The sequence below is a fragment of the Spea bombifrons genome, chromosome 3, assembly GCF_027358695.1.
Source record: "Spea bombifrons isolate aSpeBom1 chromosome 3, aSpeBom1.2.pri, whole genome shotgun sequence".
NCBI lineage: Eukaryota > Metazoa > Chordata > Amphibia > Anura > Pelobatidae > Spea > Spea bombifrons.
In genome coordinates this window covers 65,963,665-65,982,784 of record NC_071089.1, presented here as the reverse complement: position 1 = coordinate 65,982,784, position 19,120 = coordinate 65,963,665, and the positions used below count along the sequence as shown (strand labels likewise).

At 36.4% G+C, this 19,120-nt stretch overlaps 1 protein-coding gene across 1 annotated transcript; it reads left to right on the top strand.

Annotated features, from left to right (window-relative positions):
• The first annotated feature begins 8,767 nt into the window (after positions 1–8,767).
• LOC128484455 (desmin-like) lies at positions 8,768–18,100 on the top strand. The gene is made up of 11 exons (XM_053460837.1): positions 8,768–9,009; positions 12,454–12,604; positions 13,015–13,164; positions 13,517–13,636; positions 14,476–14,571; positions 14,663–14,797; positions 15,226–15,336; positions 16,197–16,307; positions 16,452–16,576; positions 17,540–17,695; positions 17,834–18,100. The coding sequence occupies exons 1-11, from the start codon at positions 8,813–8,815 to the stop codon at positions 17,835–17,837; spliced, it is 1,356 nt and encodes a 451-aa protein (XP_053316812.1). The 5' UTR covers positions 8,768–8,812; the 3' UTR covers positions 17,838–18,100.
• Positions 18,101–19,120: the final 1,020 nt, after the last annotated feature.

Sequence of the window (19,120 nt, the reverse complement as noted above, 5' to 3'; positions counted from 1 at the left end):
TGTATATATTTTATATTAACTTTTTACGTAGATTGGAGACCATTCTGATACATTAAGGCCGCTCTACTCTTGGACCACTGAACTTCGTGAATATCTCAGACCATTATAGTTCTCTTAACTGTTCTTCACATTTTTCAACTTTAGTTCAGTGTGTGGGTTTCTTATATAAATTATCTATCTATCTAAATTCTTGCATAAATTATTTTCTAATATTATTCCATATGCACCGTCGTCACGTGCATGATAAATATAATTGCATGGAAGAATAAAAGGCAAATTGTAATACTCCTTTGCACAATATAAGGGAAAGAAGGACTATGAATTAATCTACTGGTTTGTCTGGGTGAATTGTAGTGTAACTTGTAAGCCATTCCTAGCTGGTTTTTAACCTTGATAATGGGTTTTATGATGTTTACCTGATATTGCAAACCTCTTTTTTTCATTTGATGGTTTGTGACAGCTCTACAGAGCTATATTAAGCATGTCATCAGGTACGTGGTAAGCAGTCCCCATAGACACAGCAAAGTCTTCCGTTCTGTCAAAAACATATGCTTATTAAAGTACGTTACAGACTATTTCTGCTTGAAAAGTATGTTCGCATGAATAAAAATGTTAGTGCAATCACCCACAAGATAATTAGCAAGATTAGCATATGCAGTAAATGAATGCAGATGTAAAACATCAGCTAGAAATCACTAAGAGATCCAATAACAGCTAAATGTTAGAGAGATTCTTCTGAGAGTAGAAAGCCCCTCTGGTTCATATGTTACCCTATAGTACAGGTTTAAGAAGAAAAATGCTCATTACAATACAGTAGAGAAGGTTATCGCTCATTATGGAACTTGTGACTTGTAAGAATAAAAATGAGTCTGTGCACTAACCTACATTGCCTACTTCTTGTGGGAACATTGGTCCAGGTTACCAATACAAACATAGCATTTAATGGCAGTTAGAAACCATTTGGCACATCTGGTACTTTGCCGCGGTATATATTCAGTCTAGCCGTTATGTCTATCCCATGTATATTTAAGTGTTCTCATTGCGCTTACTTGTACCAATTCTGTTGGATGGTAGCTGTCCAAAGCCCTATCAGCGAAGCAGAAACGTGCTTTACCTATTTATGATAACACTAGCCATGTCTTCCTGACCCAGAACCCCCCCTGGTGTTTTATCATTCCAGAGATGTGTGCAGATCGTTGTATTCATTGAAAGAGTTCTGTATAGTGCACATGGAACGTTTGAGCAGTTCTCTACTGCAGGACCTATGATCTGACCCTTAATTCCCTCAAAGACCTGTAATCAAATGTGTTTTCTCTGCATATATCCATAGAAAATGGACCTTGATACCTTTAACCTAGTCGATACTTAAACTTAGAATGATCCCTACTACAGTTGAGACACACCAAACACAGCCCAGGAAAAAGCATGCATTACTCTGCATGTACTATAATCTACATACCCTACATGTACATAAAATATCTGTTTAACTTTCAATTCATCCTTAGGTCATTCAAACACATTGTTAGGGGCTCGAGTTTCCTATTTTAGTTCTACTAAGACCTATGATGTCTGATTATCTTAGTGTTGAGTGGCTCAGTCCAATTTTCCAATCATGCTTCTCTTTTTGCAAGTAAAATGAAACCTTCTTAACTTTTTAAGTGTCAGGGCTAGCCAGACGCATGAGACCTGATATTGACCACCAGTCAGCTCCAGTATTGACTTGTGGAGTGTTTAAGTGTAGTCTAATGACACGTCCCCCAAACAGCCAATCAGTGGAGAGAAATGATGGACCACAGAAGAGAGGGACACTGCAGCTCTACTGCTGCAGCTTCTCCCTAAGGCAAGCAATTTATTTCAAAGAATGCATATTAAAGTGTGCGGTATTTTTAATATTGTTTAATCTACTTTAATACACACTTTTTTTAGGATGCTGCTTGGGACACTGGATTGTCCCTTTAAGAGAGTTGGATTATGAAGGTGGAGTTTAAGATATGAAGATGATTAGGTAATGCTAGATGTGCAACAGACAATGTACAGACATTTTACATATAGGTATATGATTATTAATTTACAGGTAAGAGTAATAGAAAATAAATTCTTTTACAAGTACTAGTTAGGAGAGATGCTTTCACACATGCCGGCAATTGTCATTGTTTTCACAAACGCTGGTTATTATAATTATTACATTTATGTATGACACCCATTGTTACTTGTAGATCCTGCCCTTTATGAAGTAGCAGTATTTCATTATGTTCAAAGGTGATTCTGAAACGGTTAATGGCGAACTCTTCTGCAAATCCTCAAAGAGATGGTTTTTATTCCTTAGAGTATAGGATTAGTGGGTCTTGAGGCTGCACGCGGTGTGCACGGTCCCTGCAGGATCCCAAATGTGCCATAGGTATGTTCAAAAGCATGTTGCAGCTGATGTCAAGTGCCGGAGGGAGAATGGGAAAGAGGCAGATGGAGAGGAGGGCCTTGTGATATACTGGTCCCCGTCTCTCATTTTCCATAGATACTAACCAGGCATGCAACGCTCACTTGTTTAACCCACTTTCAGAATAAGACAGAATCCCTGGGCACAGACGGCTTCACGGTAAAGCAATAAAACCTTATGCATCGCATGTGTATTAAAAACCAAACATGTCTAAATGAATGAACACCCCTGAATACCATACTATTAGCATTACAATATAAGCCCCCATTCTCAAGAAGTGTAATTAGATACAAGACTTAAATGAAATTATATAACACACTTTAGCTTATAGTCTGATGACATAAATCATTTATAGCATTTTATAGCATGTAATATAACATATATAATATTTATTTTGAAAAATAATTCGTAATGGATGTTAGAAATTATATTAAAGATGAAGTATTCCGTATAATAGGCCAGTACAGAAAAAGTATATATCTTCAGTGATGTCAGAGGTCTATTTGTTAGATGGAATCGTTTATATTAAAGGTAGTCTATGAAGTACTCTTGTTATCATCATTGATAAATAATCAATAAAACAATAGACCATACACACAACCCCTATTTGTGACTGTTTTTTATTTGTTGCAAAATATAATGTTTGGTGTCGTGTTCTAACCTTTGCATTGGGCTATGGAGTTTAAGAGGATTCCTCTGTGATGCATTATAATAATCCAGAGAAAATCCCTTATGGGCTGAATAAACCGGGGAAAATATAGAATAGAAAAATCACCAGGATAGAAAAACAAAATATGTATCATATTGCATTTCACAAAAACTAAACTATAACATCATGTTGAATATCTTTTTTGTTGGTGGAATATATATATATATATATATATATATATATATATATATATTTATTAATTTTATCTTTTAAATGAAGGTGCTACAAAGGCTGATGGTACAGAATATTCTGCCCCCAGAGTTTGTTGGAATTGTTGTTCATTCACACCTTATGGTTAAAATGTTGAGCTGTGAAATGCCTTATGGACATGTATATTGCATGATTTCTGAACACACGGAAAATATGCATTTCATGTATTGTAATTTACTGCATTGTTTTCATTCTCATGTGTAAGTAAAATGCTTTGAATTGCAGTGATAGGGATTCATTTTTCCCTGTGGAAGGCAATCTTATAAACAGTAAAAGTGATGGAAACAAAATCATTTGCTTAGTAGCTTCACCCCCCTTTAGTAAATGTATCCTATAGATGTGGTTGTACACAACACAAGATTGCGTATGTAGACCATGAAGCTAGCAATACACAGAATAAGGCACAAATAATGGGTAAAATTCCACAATTGTGGTAAAGAAACAAAAATAGGTAGAAAAACACATCCACAAGTATGTCAACCTCTGATCCACATGCTATTGAGAGCTACTACTCTATGGGAGTTGTAGTCCACAAACGTTCATTAGCCTATTTTGTCTATGTAAGAATAACATAAATAAATATGTTTAAATAAATCAATGTCTCCTGGTGTCTATATTTATTTGTGGCACCTGCAACATCATAATATCTCATCCCTACATGGCGGCAGGGACATTTTGTCACCATAATACCAAACAGCCATATTACGCTTCCTGCACCACACTTCATCTTTAGCTGTCTCTGAATTGTAAGAAGAACAGTAAACATTTGTGTTCCACGTGCAAATGGCTTCTTAGGCCTTAAAACCATCTAAAGAAATCTCTGCATCTTTGAAACTCATCGGGCTGCGCTCAGTGCAGGAGAGGAGACAAGGTTATTTTAAGGAAAAGGATGGCAATCCTAGCACAGATTGCTGTAGAAGGAAAAGTGAGATAACAGCAGCCATACATTTTATGTAATGTTAATTAATGTGGACTATATATTTTCCCCCCTTTTTCTCATTGCCAAGCAATGCAGCATTGCTGATTATAAATTTATCTCCAGGGTGGAATCCAGTCTATTATGAATATTGGGGTCACTCTATAGAGTTTCATTGGGGTTTGATAAGTGTAGGACTTATATCTGGGTAACTCTAAAACTCCATTCTCTATTATCTCTATTCTGTCCTTAAAATTGTGTTTTCCCTGCTCATTTTAGAGATTTCTTGAGCTTTATCATTTTTAATTAAACAAAGAAAGCTCAGCCCTTCTTCAGGATATAGCACTAGCTTTGTACTTTATAATTCATAATGAATATGGTTCAATCTTTGATGAATCTACAATGGATGAGTAGAACTTGCAGTACCCACCTGGAACCTCAAGGTTTAGTGAATAAACCCATCATACTGCCTTTCCCTATCTTTATGATGCCATGTTGCTTCCCTTGTCCTTTCAGTCCTTAAGGACCGCAGAGAAATCATATACATTGCTAATATATACTGATAATAGTTTTATATCATGTTAATTAGAGAAATGCAAAGCTAAACTGCACAGAGTCTGAGTTCATGTCATTTCAGATGCCAAGATATAGCAATCTCACTCGCCTGCCACAGTCAGCTTTTTGCCTATCATCCATTGCCACAGAGACTACGCTTTCAAACCATTCATTACCACAGAGACAGCTTTTTCATGACATCAGCTGCCATTGGATCCATATTCTCATAACATCACCTGTCATTAAGACAAAGCTCTTTTGACATTGACCACTGCATGCAGAATGCTTTCCTGAAATCAAATGCCACAATAACAGACCTCTCAAAAAGTCTGGCAACGTTACTTTAAATGTTTCGTCTACAACCCAAGATGAAAAGGTGAGGCCTAATTAAAAGTTTGAGAAATAGGAAAAAAATACATCAAAAAAATTAAATGGAACAAAAACATCTCATTTACATTTATTTAATGGCATATCTTGGATGCTGACAAAAAAAAATCCTTTATATTTTGTCCGATCTGAAATTTTTCAAGATTTATTTGAACAATTACTGGTATTACTGCTATTTCACCTACTTTACCAAATCTAATAATTTTCTGTTGAAATTCAGTATTGATTGACCACACACCTGCATGAATATATGTTCCATTGTGCAAGTTGTATTCTTATTTACTTAGCATAAAAAAGGAGCACTTTCTTGCCAACGTTTTTATAACTGTAAAAATTCCCGGGAAATGTATTTTCTTAACATCTTAGATCACCCTGCTAATAACTTGTGTAGTTGATATATACTGTATGTGGTTGAGACAGAAAAAAAAATACACTGGAAAAAAGAAAGTACTGATAGTAGCACCCTCACCTAAATCCCTCATATACCTAAAAAAATGGTAATGTACATCCTCAGATTTTCTGGGCGAAACTTTATTTCCAAAATCATATAGTTCTCCAACTTCACCCACGCCTAGTCCCACCTCCTCTTCTCTCTGGTTATTTTCACATCTACTGCTCAGAAATATATATATTTTCTTTTTTACACACATTTTCAATGTCCATCAAACTCTAAAGAGGCGTATGTCCTTATGTCACAAGTCTAGAAGACTTGTCCCTTTTTTTGCAATGACACTCCAAGTGACTATGACATATACACACCATTCAAGTGCACACTCCTGAACCCACCTAACCATCTACAGATCCTCTCCATACAACAATTGTTATGTTACAAATGGGTCATTCTCCAGCCCTTCCTTAATTTTTTCATGCATATATTATAAGTGATCTAAAAAACATGTATTATAAGCATAAACTAATTAGTGTGTGGTGTTCTTTTCCATGGCACCCAACAACAGGTAAAAGTAGTCAATGTTTGACTAGAGTATACTGCAAAATCATATTCCTATTAAAATCTTCCTGCAAGTTCTGTTGTGTTACATGATATATTTACCCATGTTTCCAGATGGAAAATGCTTTAAAAAGGTGGTTACCATTCAATTAGAATAAAATCCCACACCACACCATGAAGTATTGCAACTGAAGTTTTTGGTTTATATGCAATTGTTCATGGGTAGTGTTTTTTTTTACATTTTTAAATATAGCCATAAGTCATCACAGGTAATAGACTATGGAGGTTGTCAGAACTGTAAAGGAAGGACAGTAAAGGCTACATAATATACATAGACACACATTTACATAAATACATACATATACTAGAATGACCCAGTCCTGTGGTCATTTTATTGAATCTTTTTTGACATTATGTTGTGTTTGTCTAGAATTCTTAGTGTCACTGCGTGCAGCCATTTGAATTGGGATATATTTATGGTGTATGTTTTGTAAATGAAGACATTTCTCCCATAATTGGCACAGAGTATTCTAGGGTATTTTACTGTATTAATTAACCATAGACCAATCACTCTTATGTTTCTTTCTGCAGACACAACCGGCCTGGCAGATTATTTATCCCTACAGAGCCGTATTAATTACCAATTAAATAGCTATAACACGCACAAAAAGCTTTAGCTCTAACCTGATTTGTGTGTACACACTGATGCCATCAGCAGCAAAATTTTAATAAGCATGCCTGGGGCTCCTGCTTACATGTGTGATATAAGAGCTCCTCTGTATTAACCATGCTGCATTCCTGATTCTAATCTATGAGTTAAATGGACAAACCCCATGGCAACCAAAGTGTTAAGAGGGGTTTTTTAAGTTTAATTTTTAAGGCCTCACTTGGGTTTCAGTCTTCACCTGCCTTATGTGAATTATTATTGCATTATCCTTACATCAATAACTTATTTAAATATGTTGGTATGGTTTTGTCTTTTTAAAACTGGCTAGAGAGCCTTTAGATCCAGTGTAATGCACTCATATATCTATCTATCTATCTATCTATCTATCTATCTATCTATCTATCTATCTATCTATCTATCTATCTATCTATCTATCTATATATATATATAGATAGATAGATAGATAGATAGATAGATAGATATATAGATATAGAATATATAGATATATATGTCTGTGTCTGTCTGTTTGTCTAGAAGTTTCTAGATTTTTCCATTTAGTTAAATTGTATCCAAATTCAATGTGTTAATGTTGCAGTGGGTTTGTATGCAACATTTGAGGTTTACATTGATATTACTGAATATTTGTAGAATAAGGGTAAGTGTTATAATTCTCCCTTTCTGTATATTTTATTTTTTCCCAAAGCGATGGTTTTTAACATATATCGTGAACCTTCTCTGTCCCCTGGCTTTCATAGTCTCTGCAGCCAAGTAATTTCATACTTAAATCTGTTGCATTTACAAAGTTAAACCCATGTATATTTGTGATTTTCAGGTACATTTCAGAAAACCCGATATCCGTGATTTATTCTACGTTTACTTATGCCACTATTTTAACTTTAGATGAGTGTGCACACTTTGCATAAATGTACATTCTACATTGCTTAAAAAATAAAACAAGATTTTCAATGAAATACACCAAACGTATTATTATTATTATTATTATTATTATTATTATTATTATTATTATTATTATTATTATTATTATTATATTTGATACATTTCTCGCCCGTTAATATAGCTTGGCACTTATATAACAAATACGGATATAATACTATTGGGATAGCAGTGTGTAATCAGAAATAATCTTGGCATCACATTTGTGCATCACAATTAAACATGATCTATAAATGGTATATTTGAATGCATTTAGAAAAGCCTACAAAATATATTTTTGCATATTAATAAAACTGGCTTATATAAAAGTATTTTTAGCCTCAATTTAGGAATTCATTTTCTAATAACTGATAATATAGACAAATGAAAGATACATAAAATTGATAGATAGATAGATAGATGATATATCGATAGCGATTGATCGTTACAATGTATGTATTATTAAGCTTATCAACTTTTATCCAGTTTCTATACATTCTGCCACCACGTTTTCGAGCTGGTCAACTTTAGTTTTCGCAGAGTATACAAAGTTGCCTTTACAACTAACACTACACCCAAGCAAGTAGTGTTTCGTTCGTTTTCAGATGTATATCATTATTTTATTGGCCATCTACCATAAAGTACAGCAACATACGGTACTTACGAGCTTTATAAGGGGTTAATTGTTGAAGAATAATTATTTTTGGGTTTTTTTTTTATATCCAGCAGATGCTCGCAGGCTTCGCATTACATCTCATTATGTGAGTAGATGCCTATGCTCAGTGGTTCATTTTTTCCATTATTTTCAAGCTTTGCACGTCTGGGCTATTAAATCAGCTTCAATGCATTGCAAGATGCCTGGCATCACTACTCTTGTTGGGAATTTGTCCTGTTATCGTGACTTTAAACACCCAGGAGTGAAGGGAGTGCATCTCAAAAGCCACATTCCTTCACAGCCGCCCTGTCACTATCTCTGCACTATAAGAAGGAACTAGGCGAGGATCTTGGGACTACCGTCCAGAACCAGGGACAGCTCTCAGTACCCAGCCAGGATGATGAGTGCAAGCCCAGAGAGGATCTCTTCTTACCGCCGGCACTTTGATGAGTTCGGCAGCAGCTCAGTGGTGAGACTGAGGGTCAGCAGCCCATCCCCTCCCAGGCAGAGAAGATCAGCAAGCTACAGTCGGGAGACCTGCGAAGAGTACACTGTGGGCAGGAGGGCAGCTTCAGCCACCCGCCGACCCCGCAGGTAATCACTAGTAATATTAAAGCTTAACACCATTGACCATCAAGTGATAGAGATCTAGATATAGTGCAGGCATCTACTTTTACAAATACAGTGGGATGCAACTCCCATCATACTCAGCTAACCAATGAGTTGCCTACTTTCACAGGTATGGCCAGCAGTAGTTGAAAAATTTATATATGTGGTCTTCAAACAAAGTTACACACTTCGAGTGTGATAGCACGCAGTTATATGGTTGTAAATCACAGATAAGGACTATGGATACCTTCATCAGGCACTAGCCTCGGTTACTTTAAAGGAGAGCTGCTATTCCAACTACCGACCCCTTTACTAGAATCTAAACTCGGGTGTACAATTGAAGTATGAACAAGAGGCTGAAATATTGTATAGATTGCATCAGAATGTATAGCTTTCGGTTGGACTATTGTGCAAGGATGAGCTGAAAAGGACATGTGATGGGTTATACTGTGTATATTAAATTCAAGCTACAGCTGAATTCCATATACTGCTCTGTATTATTCTGTATTAAACTGAACAGGCCTACCCTGTATTATGAACAAAAAAAACAAAATCTACCCTTGGGGAGATAGTGGGAGGAACATCATGGGCTATGTGTAAAGAGCAGCTCTGTGACAAAGTGGCAAAAGGGTCAGTCACCAGAAAGTAACATTCCCTTGGTTGCTTCAGTGAATGCACTACTTCGCACTGGAACTGCAATTAATTCACCCTATGTGTTTATAGTCCTGTTTATAGGTTTCTCTGAGTTAACTAGAAAATGTATATAGCAGATAACCTTATCAGCTTAGACTAATCGTTATTATTATTATTTATTTATTTATTTATTTATTCATTTAATACAGCGTCATCATATTCCACAAGGCTGTGATCTATAATAAAATATTTCTGATCTATAAATCAGTTATTTGTAATGAGGTTTGCAATCTAAATGAGAGCTACTAATACCCTTTTAAATAACAGAAACGTGCAATTTTGCAGCTTCATAGCGATGGTATTGGACTTTTCCTCTCTCAGTATAAAACCGACTTAAGATACCTTTAACACGCATTATTTTTATTATTAAATAAACCCATCATTATAACCCATCATTTTTATTATTTACTAATTATCAAAAATTGTATTGTGCTACTTACTGATAACACTAGCAGATTATCAGTAATACAAATGTATACAAAGCTAGAGGTGTCAAAAGTTTTTTTTTTTGCATAGAGCCCTCTTGAAAAGGGTTTATATAGGGATACCCACTTTGGACAAGGTATATCCTAAATTTTGCACACATATTTTCCATATTCATAAAGCAAACACGTCACAAGGTCTACCATCTTATTGAGTGCTCAGTGGTCACAAACTTGTCCCTTACCTTACTTACACGTTTAGCATGTGGGTATATTTACCTTACCAAAGACAATATTAAAAATAATATACTATGTAACGTGAGATCATTCTTTTTTTGTTAATATTTTCACAAGCTTTTTCCAAACTGTCAGCAAACGAATAAAACATGCATTGTGCCATACTTATATATGGAAATCTGGTACAAAATGCTTATTATTGGAATATTCTATTGCGACTGTTCTACATAAAGAACTATGGCCTACGGTATTTATAATTACTTTACATATAATAATAATAATAATGATAAAAATAATAACAATAATAATCTAGATCACTTTAAAGCTCTATTAAATTCTAAATAGGTATATTTTTTACTAGAAATATTTTACTATATATATATATATATATATATATATATATATATATTACATCTAGATTTTATTATTATTTATTCTTACTAGTACTAGTAGTATTTTAGTAGTATTATTGTTTGTATATACATTCTTCTTGTTATTTTGTGCATAGGTAGATAGACAGTTACAAACACATTAACTAGTTGGGTTGTTTAGTTTTAAGGTATATAATAGAATGTTTTAACTAAAATATAACGAATTCCATTAATTCGAAATATTCATTAATTTAACACACAACCATATGAAGCATATTTTCTCCATAACCATCTGTAGCAAAAAAAATGCGAGGATCGTACCCATGTTCTTACATAATTGGTAATTATATAATTCTGAAATATTTTAAGACAGAATCTACATATGATATGCACCAGCGCAAAGTCTAGTATTAAATGCAAAAGTTCACCTTTAAGATTAGAATATTTCGTTTAATAAACCCGGATTTAGATTCATTTTATTAGTTTATGAATTTTACTCAAATGTACCGAGACTATGCAGTTATAAACCGATTATACAAACGATATATAATTGCATTTGATTTTCATTTTACCATTCACGTTTAAGCATCTATATCATAACCCATGGTGGCACCAATTACTATATAAAATATAGGAAGCTTAATATTTGGGTGTCAGTAAAATAATTTGAAATATTATATGCAATCTACAGCTGAGATTATCTGAACTATGCTTAATAATGAAAACCAGTATCATCGCATGAGATATAACGCATCAGCAACAAGCAGCTATTTCGATTTATATTTTCGAGCAATAATTTTATAGTTTTATAGACAATTTAACATTAGTTATAACAATTATGTTGAAGAAATGTATAGAAGTCTTTATTACATGTGCCTGCTCTTGTTTGCTGCTGTTTAGTGAAATATAGGATTTTGTTGTCTGTTCTCCCAATGAATGTGTATTTTTCTATATGAATATATATTAAGTGCATTATACACACTACATAAATATGTGAAAAAAATATATACACTACATAAATACACAATTTGTAATTTTATATAAATATATATATATATACACAATACATATAAATATATATATATATATATATATATATATATATATGAGAGAAAACTAATGCATAACATTTGTTAATTGGTAATAGGAACATAAAGACCTTACTGCTCTAAATGTGTATGAATTAAATCTCGCCTTCCACTTATTCATAGCCATATGTGCAGTGGATCGTTCACTAACACTAATATGTTGTTAATATGTGAAGGTAACGTTGACGAATGTCTCAAAGGTTAGCAGGCCTTAACGGTGATTAACTTTTATATCTGTATTATTGTGAGCACCTCTAGGAGTGACATCTGGAGTCATCTAGCTCTGCCATTGATAGATTAACATCCTTTGACAAAATGTAGATGTAATAACAAGGAGAAGGAAACGATCAGTTAATGGAGATATTTATGTTAACAAAACACACGCATTATACTTTTATTAAAAAAATCTGTTAGTTGAAATAAAGTAAGGGAAATATTCTATTCATTCTTGTATTATCTGAATCATTGAAGAAAAAAATGACTGGATCGTTTTATAATAATGAATCATCAGAATGGCTTGTCTACATATTCATGAAGAAGTGTCCCATCAAGGGGTAGCCCCAATAGTCATCAAGGTGTCTATCAGGAACAAAATATCTGTCTCTTTCTCAATCCCAGTATGGTGGCCTCTGGTTTTGGGGCTGTGGTGGGGCAGCTGGTGGACCTGGAAGCCGCCAGTGCAGCCAACCAAGAGTTCTTGAGCACCAGAAGCAGTGAGAAAAAGGAGATGATTGTTCTCAACGATCGATTGACCAAGTACATCGAAAGGGTAAGTGCCCCTCCAGATTGTGTGAGAATAGTTGATGGTATGGTAAAGTAGGACATATGATTACCTCCATAAATTAAAGAAGATACTTTTATGGGTTAACCCCTAGTGAGTGCCTGCCCTATTTGAATTCAGTCTGTATTGTTTGTTTCTATGCCAACCACTAAATTAACATAAAAGCGTTTGCAGTGTAAAGCGCCCAGATGCATTGTACCATAGCGCAATATGTGGTTAATTCCATTGGGCGGCTAATAGCGCTTTAACTAGTAGATTCATTTATCAGGGATGCGTACACCTAGTTGCCACTGACAATGAAAATCTAGTTATATTGAAAGACGTAGCTGAATGGAATATCAGGTTGGCTGGTGAGCCTTACAATTCCTCTCTGATGGGAGTCTGCGGGGCTCTTGCAGGTGCGAGATCTGGAGCAACAGAACGCCACCGCCCAGGTGGAGCTGGACGCGCTCCGCAGCCGCTGTGTCCGGCCGTCTGCGCTGCGTGCGCTGTATGAGGAGCAACTGCGGGACCTGCGCCGGGAGGCAGAGCAGGCTAAACTGCAAAGGGTAATAGGGACAACCGCTATTCATGATCCTGTCTTTCTTTCTTTCTTTCTTTCTTTTTTATGTTTTTCTTTTCGTCTTTTCTTTTCTTTCTTTCCTCGGATTGTAGGGTTTATTTAACTCCACCAACAGATTTCTTCTAAGGAACGTTGCTGACATTAGCGACGTTATCACAGTTTAACGCATGTAAAACACTCCTCAATCACTACTTGTAAGTCCTTATTTTATCAGTGAAAATTAATCAGAAATTCATTTATTGCCGAAATGGGACACATTTCTTTTTCTCTCTTTCTTTCTCTATTTCTTTCTCTATTGCTTTCTTTCTCTCGGGGATAAACTTATTTTTATGTAACAGGACATAGCAGTGGCTGCCAAGAAATCAGCGTCTGACCAACTCACTGCTATAAAGAAGCACTACGAAGAAGCAGTTGAGGGGAGGAAAAAAGCTGAAGGGGACCTTGAAGCTTTCCGCCCTGTAAGGAGCTGTCTGTTTTATACACAATCGCTTTGTGCCGATTGTCTTTAGCGCTTACATTCCACATACTGGGTCTGATGGCAATTACAGGGTTAACTCATTCCTGGCCATAGGGTCTTATTGGTGATTTACAAGGTATAACATCGAGTAACTGGTCTCCTGCTTATTTAGGTGTCTTGTCTTATAAACAGATTACGCACATAAAAGCATAGCTCGCTGCATTAAGATAAATCGTTACATTTGCGCGATTCCTGAAGACAAATGCAGAGTGATAGTTAGTTAGCACCTCCATGCACTTTTCATACTGCTCCTCCTTTACACATGCCATAGGCAAACTGCAAAGTGCAGCATCCCCTCCTGCCTCATACAGTTACTTATTACAGACTATAAGGAGCCTGGAGCTATTAAAAGTGCCAGACACTGCCCCATGCTGCAAACACCTCAAAGTCAAGACTTATTAACTTGGATTTAACATTTTCAGTTCTAGATAAGGTGAGCTCCCCAAAAAAAACAAATAACAGGTGCTCTTTTTGGCTTAAGGTCTATTGTTTCATTGTGGTATATAAACCTTTTGAATTAACATTGGTGATGTTTGCAACAGACACTGCCTAATTGCTTGTCTGGAGCTAGAGCAAAAGCACTGGTCAGTAGTTATGAAGGCACATCTGGAGCCATTCTGGGTACAGTTGGAGAACTCGCTCTGCTCAAAACATATGGCTTTGTCCCAACATCTCTTAAGTGGTGCCTCTTAGAATATATCCCAACAAGCTTTATGGGATCTGCCAAAGGTATGAACTACAACTCCCCCCCCCAATAACGATTGCTTTCCTGGCTTGCAGGATGTGGATGCAGCCACTGCAGCTCGAATATCACTAGAAAAACAGCTGGAGACCCTGGAAGCAGAGATTGCCTTCTTACTGAGAGTTCACGGGGAGGTAATGGGACTAGCGGTTGTATCGTCAATGTACCTTTAAGTGTTCGCTGCGCTACGGCTTTACACTGAGTATCTTGTATCTGTCAATCCAGGAGACTGAAGAACTGATGAAGCGCATCTACAATCTGACCGCCTCCTGTGATCTCTCATTCTCCATCCCAGACTTCGCTGCTGCTCTAAGGGACATTCAGACAGAATATGAAGAAATTGCAGCCAAGAACCTGCAGGTTAAAATTAGAGCTCATCCTGTACGGGAATAGCGAATTATATATGTCAGTTGCTACTTAACAAATATTTCTGGCAACGTAAAAGCTTGTTTTATATATATATATATATATATATATATATATATATATATATATATATATATATATATATATATATATATATATATATATATATATATATATATATATACGGTATATATATATGCTAAATCCGAATGTTGCCAGTGGACATTTGTGACAATTCTCATAGTCTGATGATGCACGCAGTGTTTTAACCCCTGCAGTGCCAGCCTGAGGAACTCAGTTACTCAGTTCATTAGACGGTAGTTAATTAAGTAGCTTGGTGTTCCGTGGCTCTTGGAGACCTGACGTGACTCATCTGCATTCTCTTTTTGGCCGTGTGTGTCCCCCCCCCCCCTTGCCCCTAGGAGATGGACGAGTGGTATAAAAGCAAATTTGTTGACTTCAGTCAAGCTTCTACAAAACATGTGGAAAGAGTGAGACATTACCGAGGAGACATGGCAAACTGCAAGAGAAGCGTAAGTGGGGCTGGGATAGGCCTGCGAGCAGTGTCACTTCGCATGGGATCCGGGCTGTGATTATTAATGCAGGGGATGTGACTGGCGACGGAGCTGCAATAGGAACGCAGACACTCGGGGCTAATGTTTGCCTCTCTCATACTGGGATGTAAACTGCAAGTAGCGGGGGGGAGGGGAGCAACGAGATGAGGACGAGAAAACTTAAGGCTCATCCGTAAATTGGGATAACTATAACTCTCAGCATCCTTAGCTGAATAATATGCTTGGAGTCCACAACAGCTGCCAGAGGCCCTTAGTATGGTATTAATTGTGGATCTCCCCATATAATTTGGATCTCCCTATATAACTTAACAACACAATACTTGAAATGATCTTACCTTAAAAAACAATTTATAATCAAATAGCATATCATTTTTGAAATATAATTTACCTCTAGACTTCAGACATTCAGGTGACATTTCCAGGGACAAATGACAGCCCAATTTGGTGACTGTCCCCTGAAATTATCTCAGAACCCATAGGTAATAGTGATGGCCTCCCTGCACCAGGACAGATACTTGTGCTGTGCTACATACAGGACTTGGATGACTTAGAATTGGTAACTTAGTGGATGAAATTGATATTTATGTTACATTTGTATTAATTTTAGTAAATATGGATAAAATGTATTTGTTCAACTGAAATAATCTAAGTAAACCATTTACTCTAACATCACATAAACACATTCCTATAAGGTAATCCATGTAAAAATGACTTATCCTTTAAAACCACTTGTGTTTGGCATGCATTGCATCATGCTATATGTTGTCTGTCTATCTACATAGATAGAATAGGTTTTAATTGTTACTTTTGCATTGTAGATTAAAAGCAAAGAAATGGAGCTTGAATCGCTCAAGAACAGAAATGCCAGTTTGGAAGCTCAAGTTAAGGAAACTCAAGAAAAGAACAGGAATGAGATAGAAGAATTACAGGTGGGTAGTCAGCCTGCCACATAGTAACTGCCCACATGCAGATGGACATGGATGACCCATATACAATAACAATACTAATAATAATAACTGTGTATTAAGTGTTTGCAATATGCATTCTTTTCTCATTGTCCATAAACATTGCAGGAGAAAATAAGAACGTTGGAAGAGGACTTGAAGTCACTGAAGGAGAAGATTGCTTTACACATGCGGGAATATCAGAATTTACTAAGTGTGAAGATGGCATTGGATATTGAGATAGCCACATACAGGTCAGATCGTGGTATTGGCAAGGGTAGTAGAGCTTGCAAACTTTGGTCCTGGGGGAAAGTACAGCCAAGTGCCATCACATTATATATTATTGTAATCCCCCTCATGCAATCTCTCTTTCTCTCTTTCTTAACACACACATACACATATATACACACTAAAGAAAATTCATAAAAATTAAGCCTAACTTGCAGTTGGAGCACTGTCTGGCTAGACTCTGCCGACTTTGATGGGCCAGTCCAACTATCTACTAACTAATATGTCCTTGCCAGACCCAGCTAAACCAAACTCTGGAAAACCTCCAGAGACAATACAAATAGGTCCAGGAAGGTAAATCTACACTTAGCTCAGGGTTCGTCTTTTCATGGCCATGGGAGCACATGGAAATTTCCTCTCCCTTCAACATTCTTCCCATATCTGTTCCTTGAGGGAGTTTAAATGTGCATTACCTGTACTTGTTGCCAGCTACATAAGGATCCAGAACTGGGTTATGCAGACATCCAGTCTATTGCAAAAACTGGATTTTGGACATTGGCCCACCCTACTCTCTAAATGCTTCACCAAAGGGACCCATACACATAATTTGCACCTTATCAATGCATAATATCTACACAAAACATCTCCCTGGGGCTTTATAGTGCCACAATACATTACATCTTATGTTACCTCACATTAAGTGACCCTAGTAAGGGCCAGCTCAGTATTAAGTGCTGTGGACTCATTGGCCAGATCAGCTCTGCTTCGCTTGAAGAAGTTAGACCAGCCTGTTCTCCAGCCCCTGACGGGTTCAGATATTTTTAACACACCAGCCCATGGGTGAAGTGATGTCATGTTTTCTGCAACTGAAAAGTAGGCCCTGACTGAGCAAATCAATGGATGTTCTGTGGTGGACATACTGTCTTTTTTATCGGTATACTTTGCAGATTTGTAACAATGAAAGCCTTTTCTTTTGAATATGTTTGAAGGAAACTCATTGAAGGGGAGGACAGTAGACTTGGTGCTTCTGTGGGTGGAGTGTTCACCCAGAACAAAGTGTTATCATCCCTGCAAGTGAGCTCTTCTGAGACCATCTCCAAACACCAGTGTGTGGAGCGCAACGAGAGGACAACAGTGCACCTAAGGTATTAGGTATTAGGTATTAGTCAGCTGTCTACCAATGGTAGACTACCATGTAGAATTCAATCTCTATATCTCAACTCTGAAAGAGTAATTGCTGTGACCATCTTCTAACTTGCATCATGTGTTGCTCCTTGTTACAGCTAAGAGTGACAAAGAGAATGTGAAAGGACTGAAGGTGCTTCTCCCAAAGTGTTATGGGTTGTGTGCTACCAAAATGAACTGGAGGGTCAGTCCATATGAAGCAAAGATCAGTGGCCACATTACTGCTAGCGCTATTGCATTATTGTATTAGTTAAAACTGGATCCCATTGCAGCTCCTGGGGCGATTCTCACAGTGAATAACAATAAAAACAAAAACAAACAAAAAAAAATCCACAATGGCTTGCTGAATAAAGTTTCTAAGCATTTACAGTAGTCTGTGTGACTGTGTTACAAATTCATGTAGCTACATAATTAACACATCTAGGTAACCACTGAAACTAAAGATGATGACCACATTTTCCCAAAGTCTTTGCCATTTAAATGGGTGATACAGCTAGTCTGCCACTTTTCTTTATCATTTATTTTTAGGGTCTGCAGTTAGCCCAGTTATGGTTGTAACAGATTATAGAACCTTCAAGGAACAGTTGAGTCAGTTTGGAATGTAATGGAACAGCCTCAATGATTCAGAAATAAGACCGGCATTGGTAAATTCAGGAACAAAACACAAATTCCAGAATAGATGTAGTTTACTTGATTTTCAGTTGAATCTTAGTTTCATGTTGTTTTCAATTCCTATATTTGGTATGTAAATAATGTATTATCTTTGTGTCAAATTTATATACATACAAAAAAGTTATGAGGGCAGTGCTTAAAAAAATCTGCCTGTGGTTAATCTCTGCTCTGGAACGTTTTAGAGTTTAGCTTACTGTTGCCATTACAGATGAAAATCAACATATCAGGCTAGGCAAACACAAGGGTAGTCTAGGTCGGAAATGCAAAGCAAATTTTATACGCTCAAGGGAATCAACAATTACAGACATACTTTTTTGGGGTTTTTTAAAGTTGTACCTCAAATTAAAACACATTTTTGTTGAAAAAAATAAATATATCTATATATGATTATGTTCTGTACCAAACTCATGCTCAGTGCTAGAAGGCATGCAGGACGGTTATGGTCTTTGGCTCCCCTTGTTAGCAGTACTCAGTCATGCACAATACAGAGGGAGGCTTGGATATTCCATGGGGACCCCTACAAACCCTTTGGCTTTACTGGCTCCCCTCAAGGATGTGTCACTGTGAGAACCAACAAAGAGTGGTGGACAAACCAACCAAAAAAGTCATCACCTTCAGGCTTTAAGCCTTGGAACCCAGACCATTTCCAGTAACAAAAAAGTAAAAAAATTAAAACATTGTATACTCAAAAAATAATGAAGCTTAGTGAATGC

Excerpts from the sequence above, each read along its gene's own strand:
- LOC128484455 (XM_053460837.1), top strand. The coding sequence starts at position 8,813 with ATGATGAGTGCAAGCCCAGAGAGGATCTCTTCTTACCGCCGGCACTTT. Across the intron at positions 9,010-12,453 it reads GCCACCCGCCGACCCCGCAG|TATGGTGGCCTCTGGTTTTG; the intron begins GTAATCACTAGT and ends TCTCAATCCCAG. Across the intron at positions 14,798-15,225 it reads TTGCAGCCAAGAACCTGCAG|GAGATGGACGAGTGGTATAA; the intron begins GTTAAAATTAGA and ends CCTTGCCCCTAG.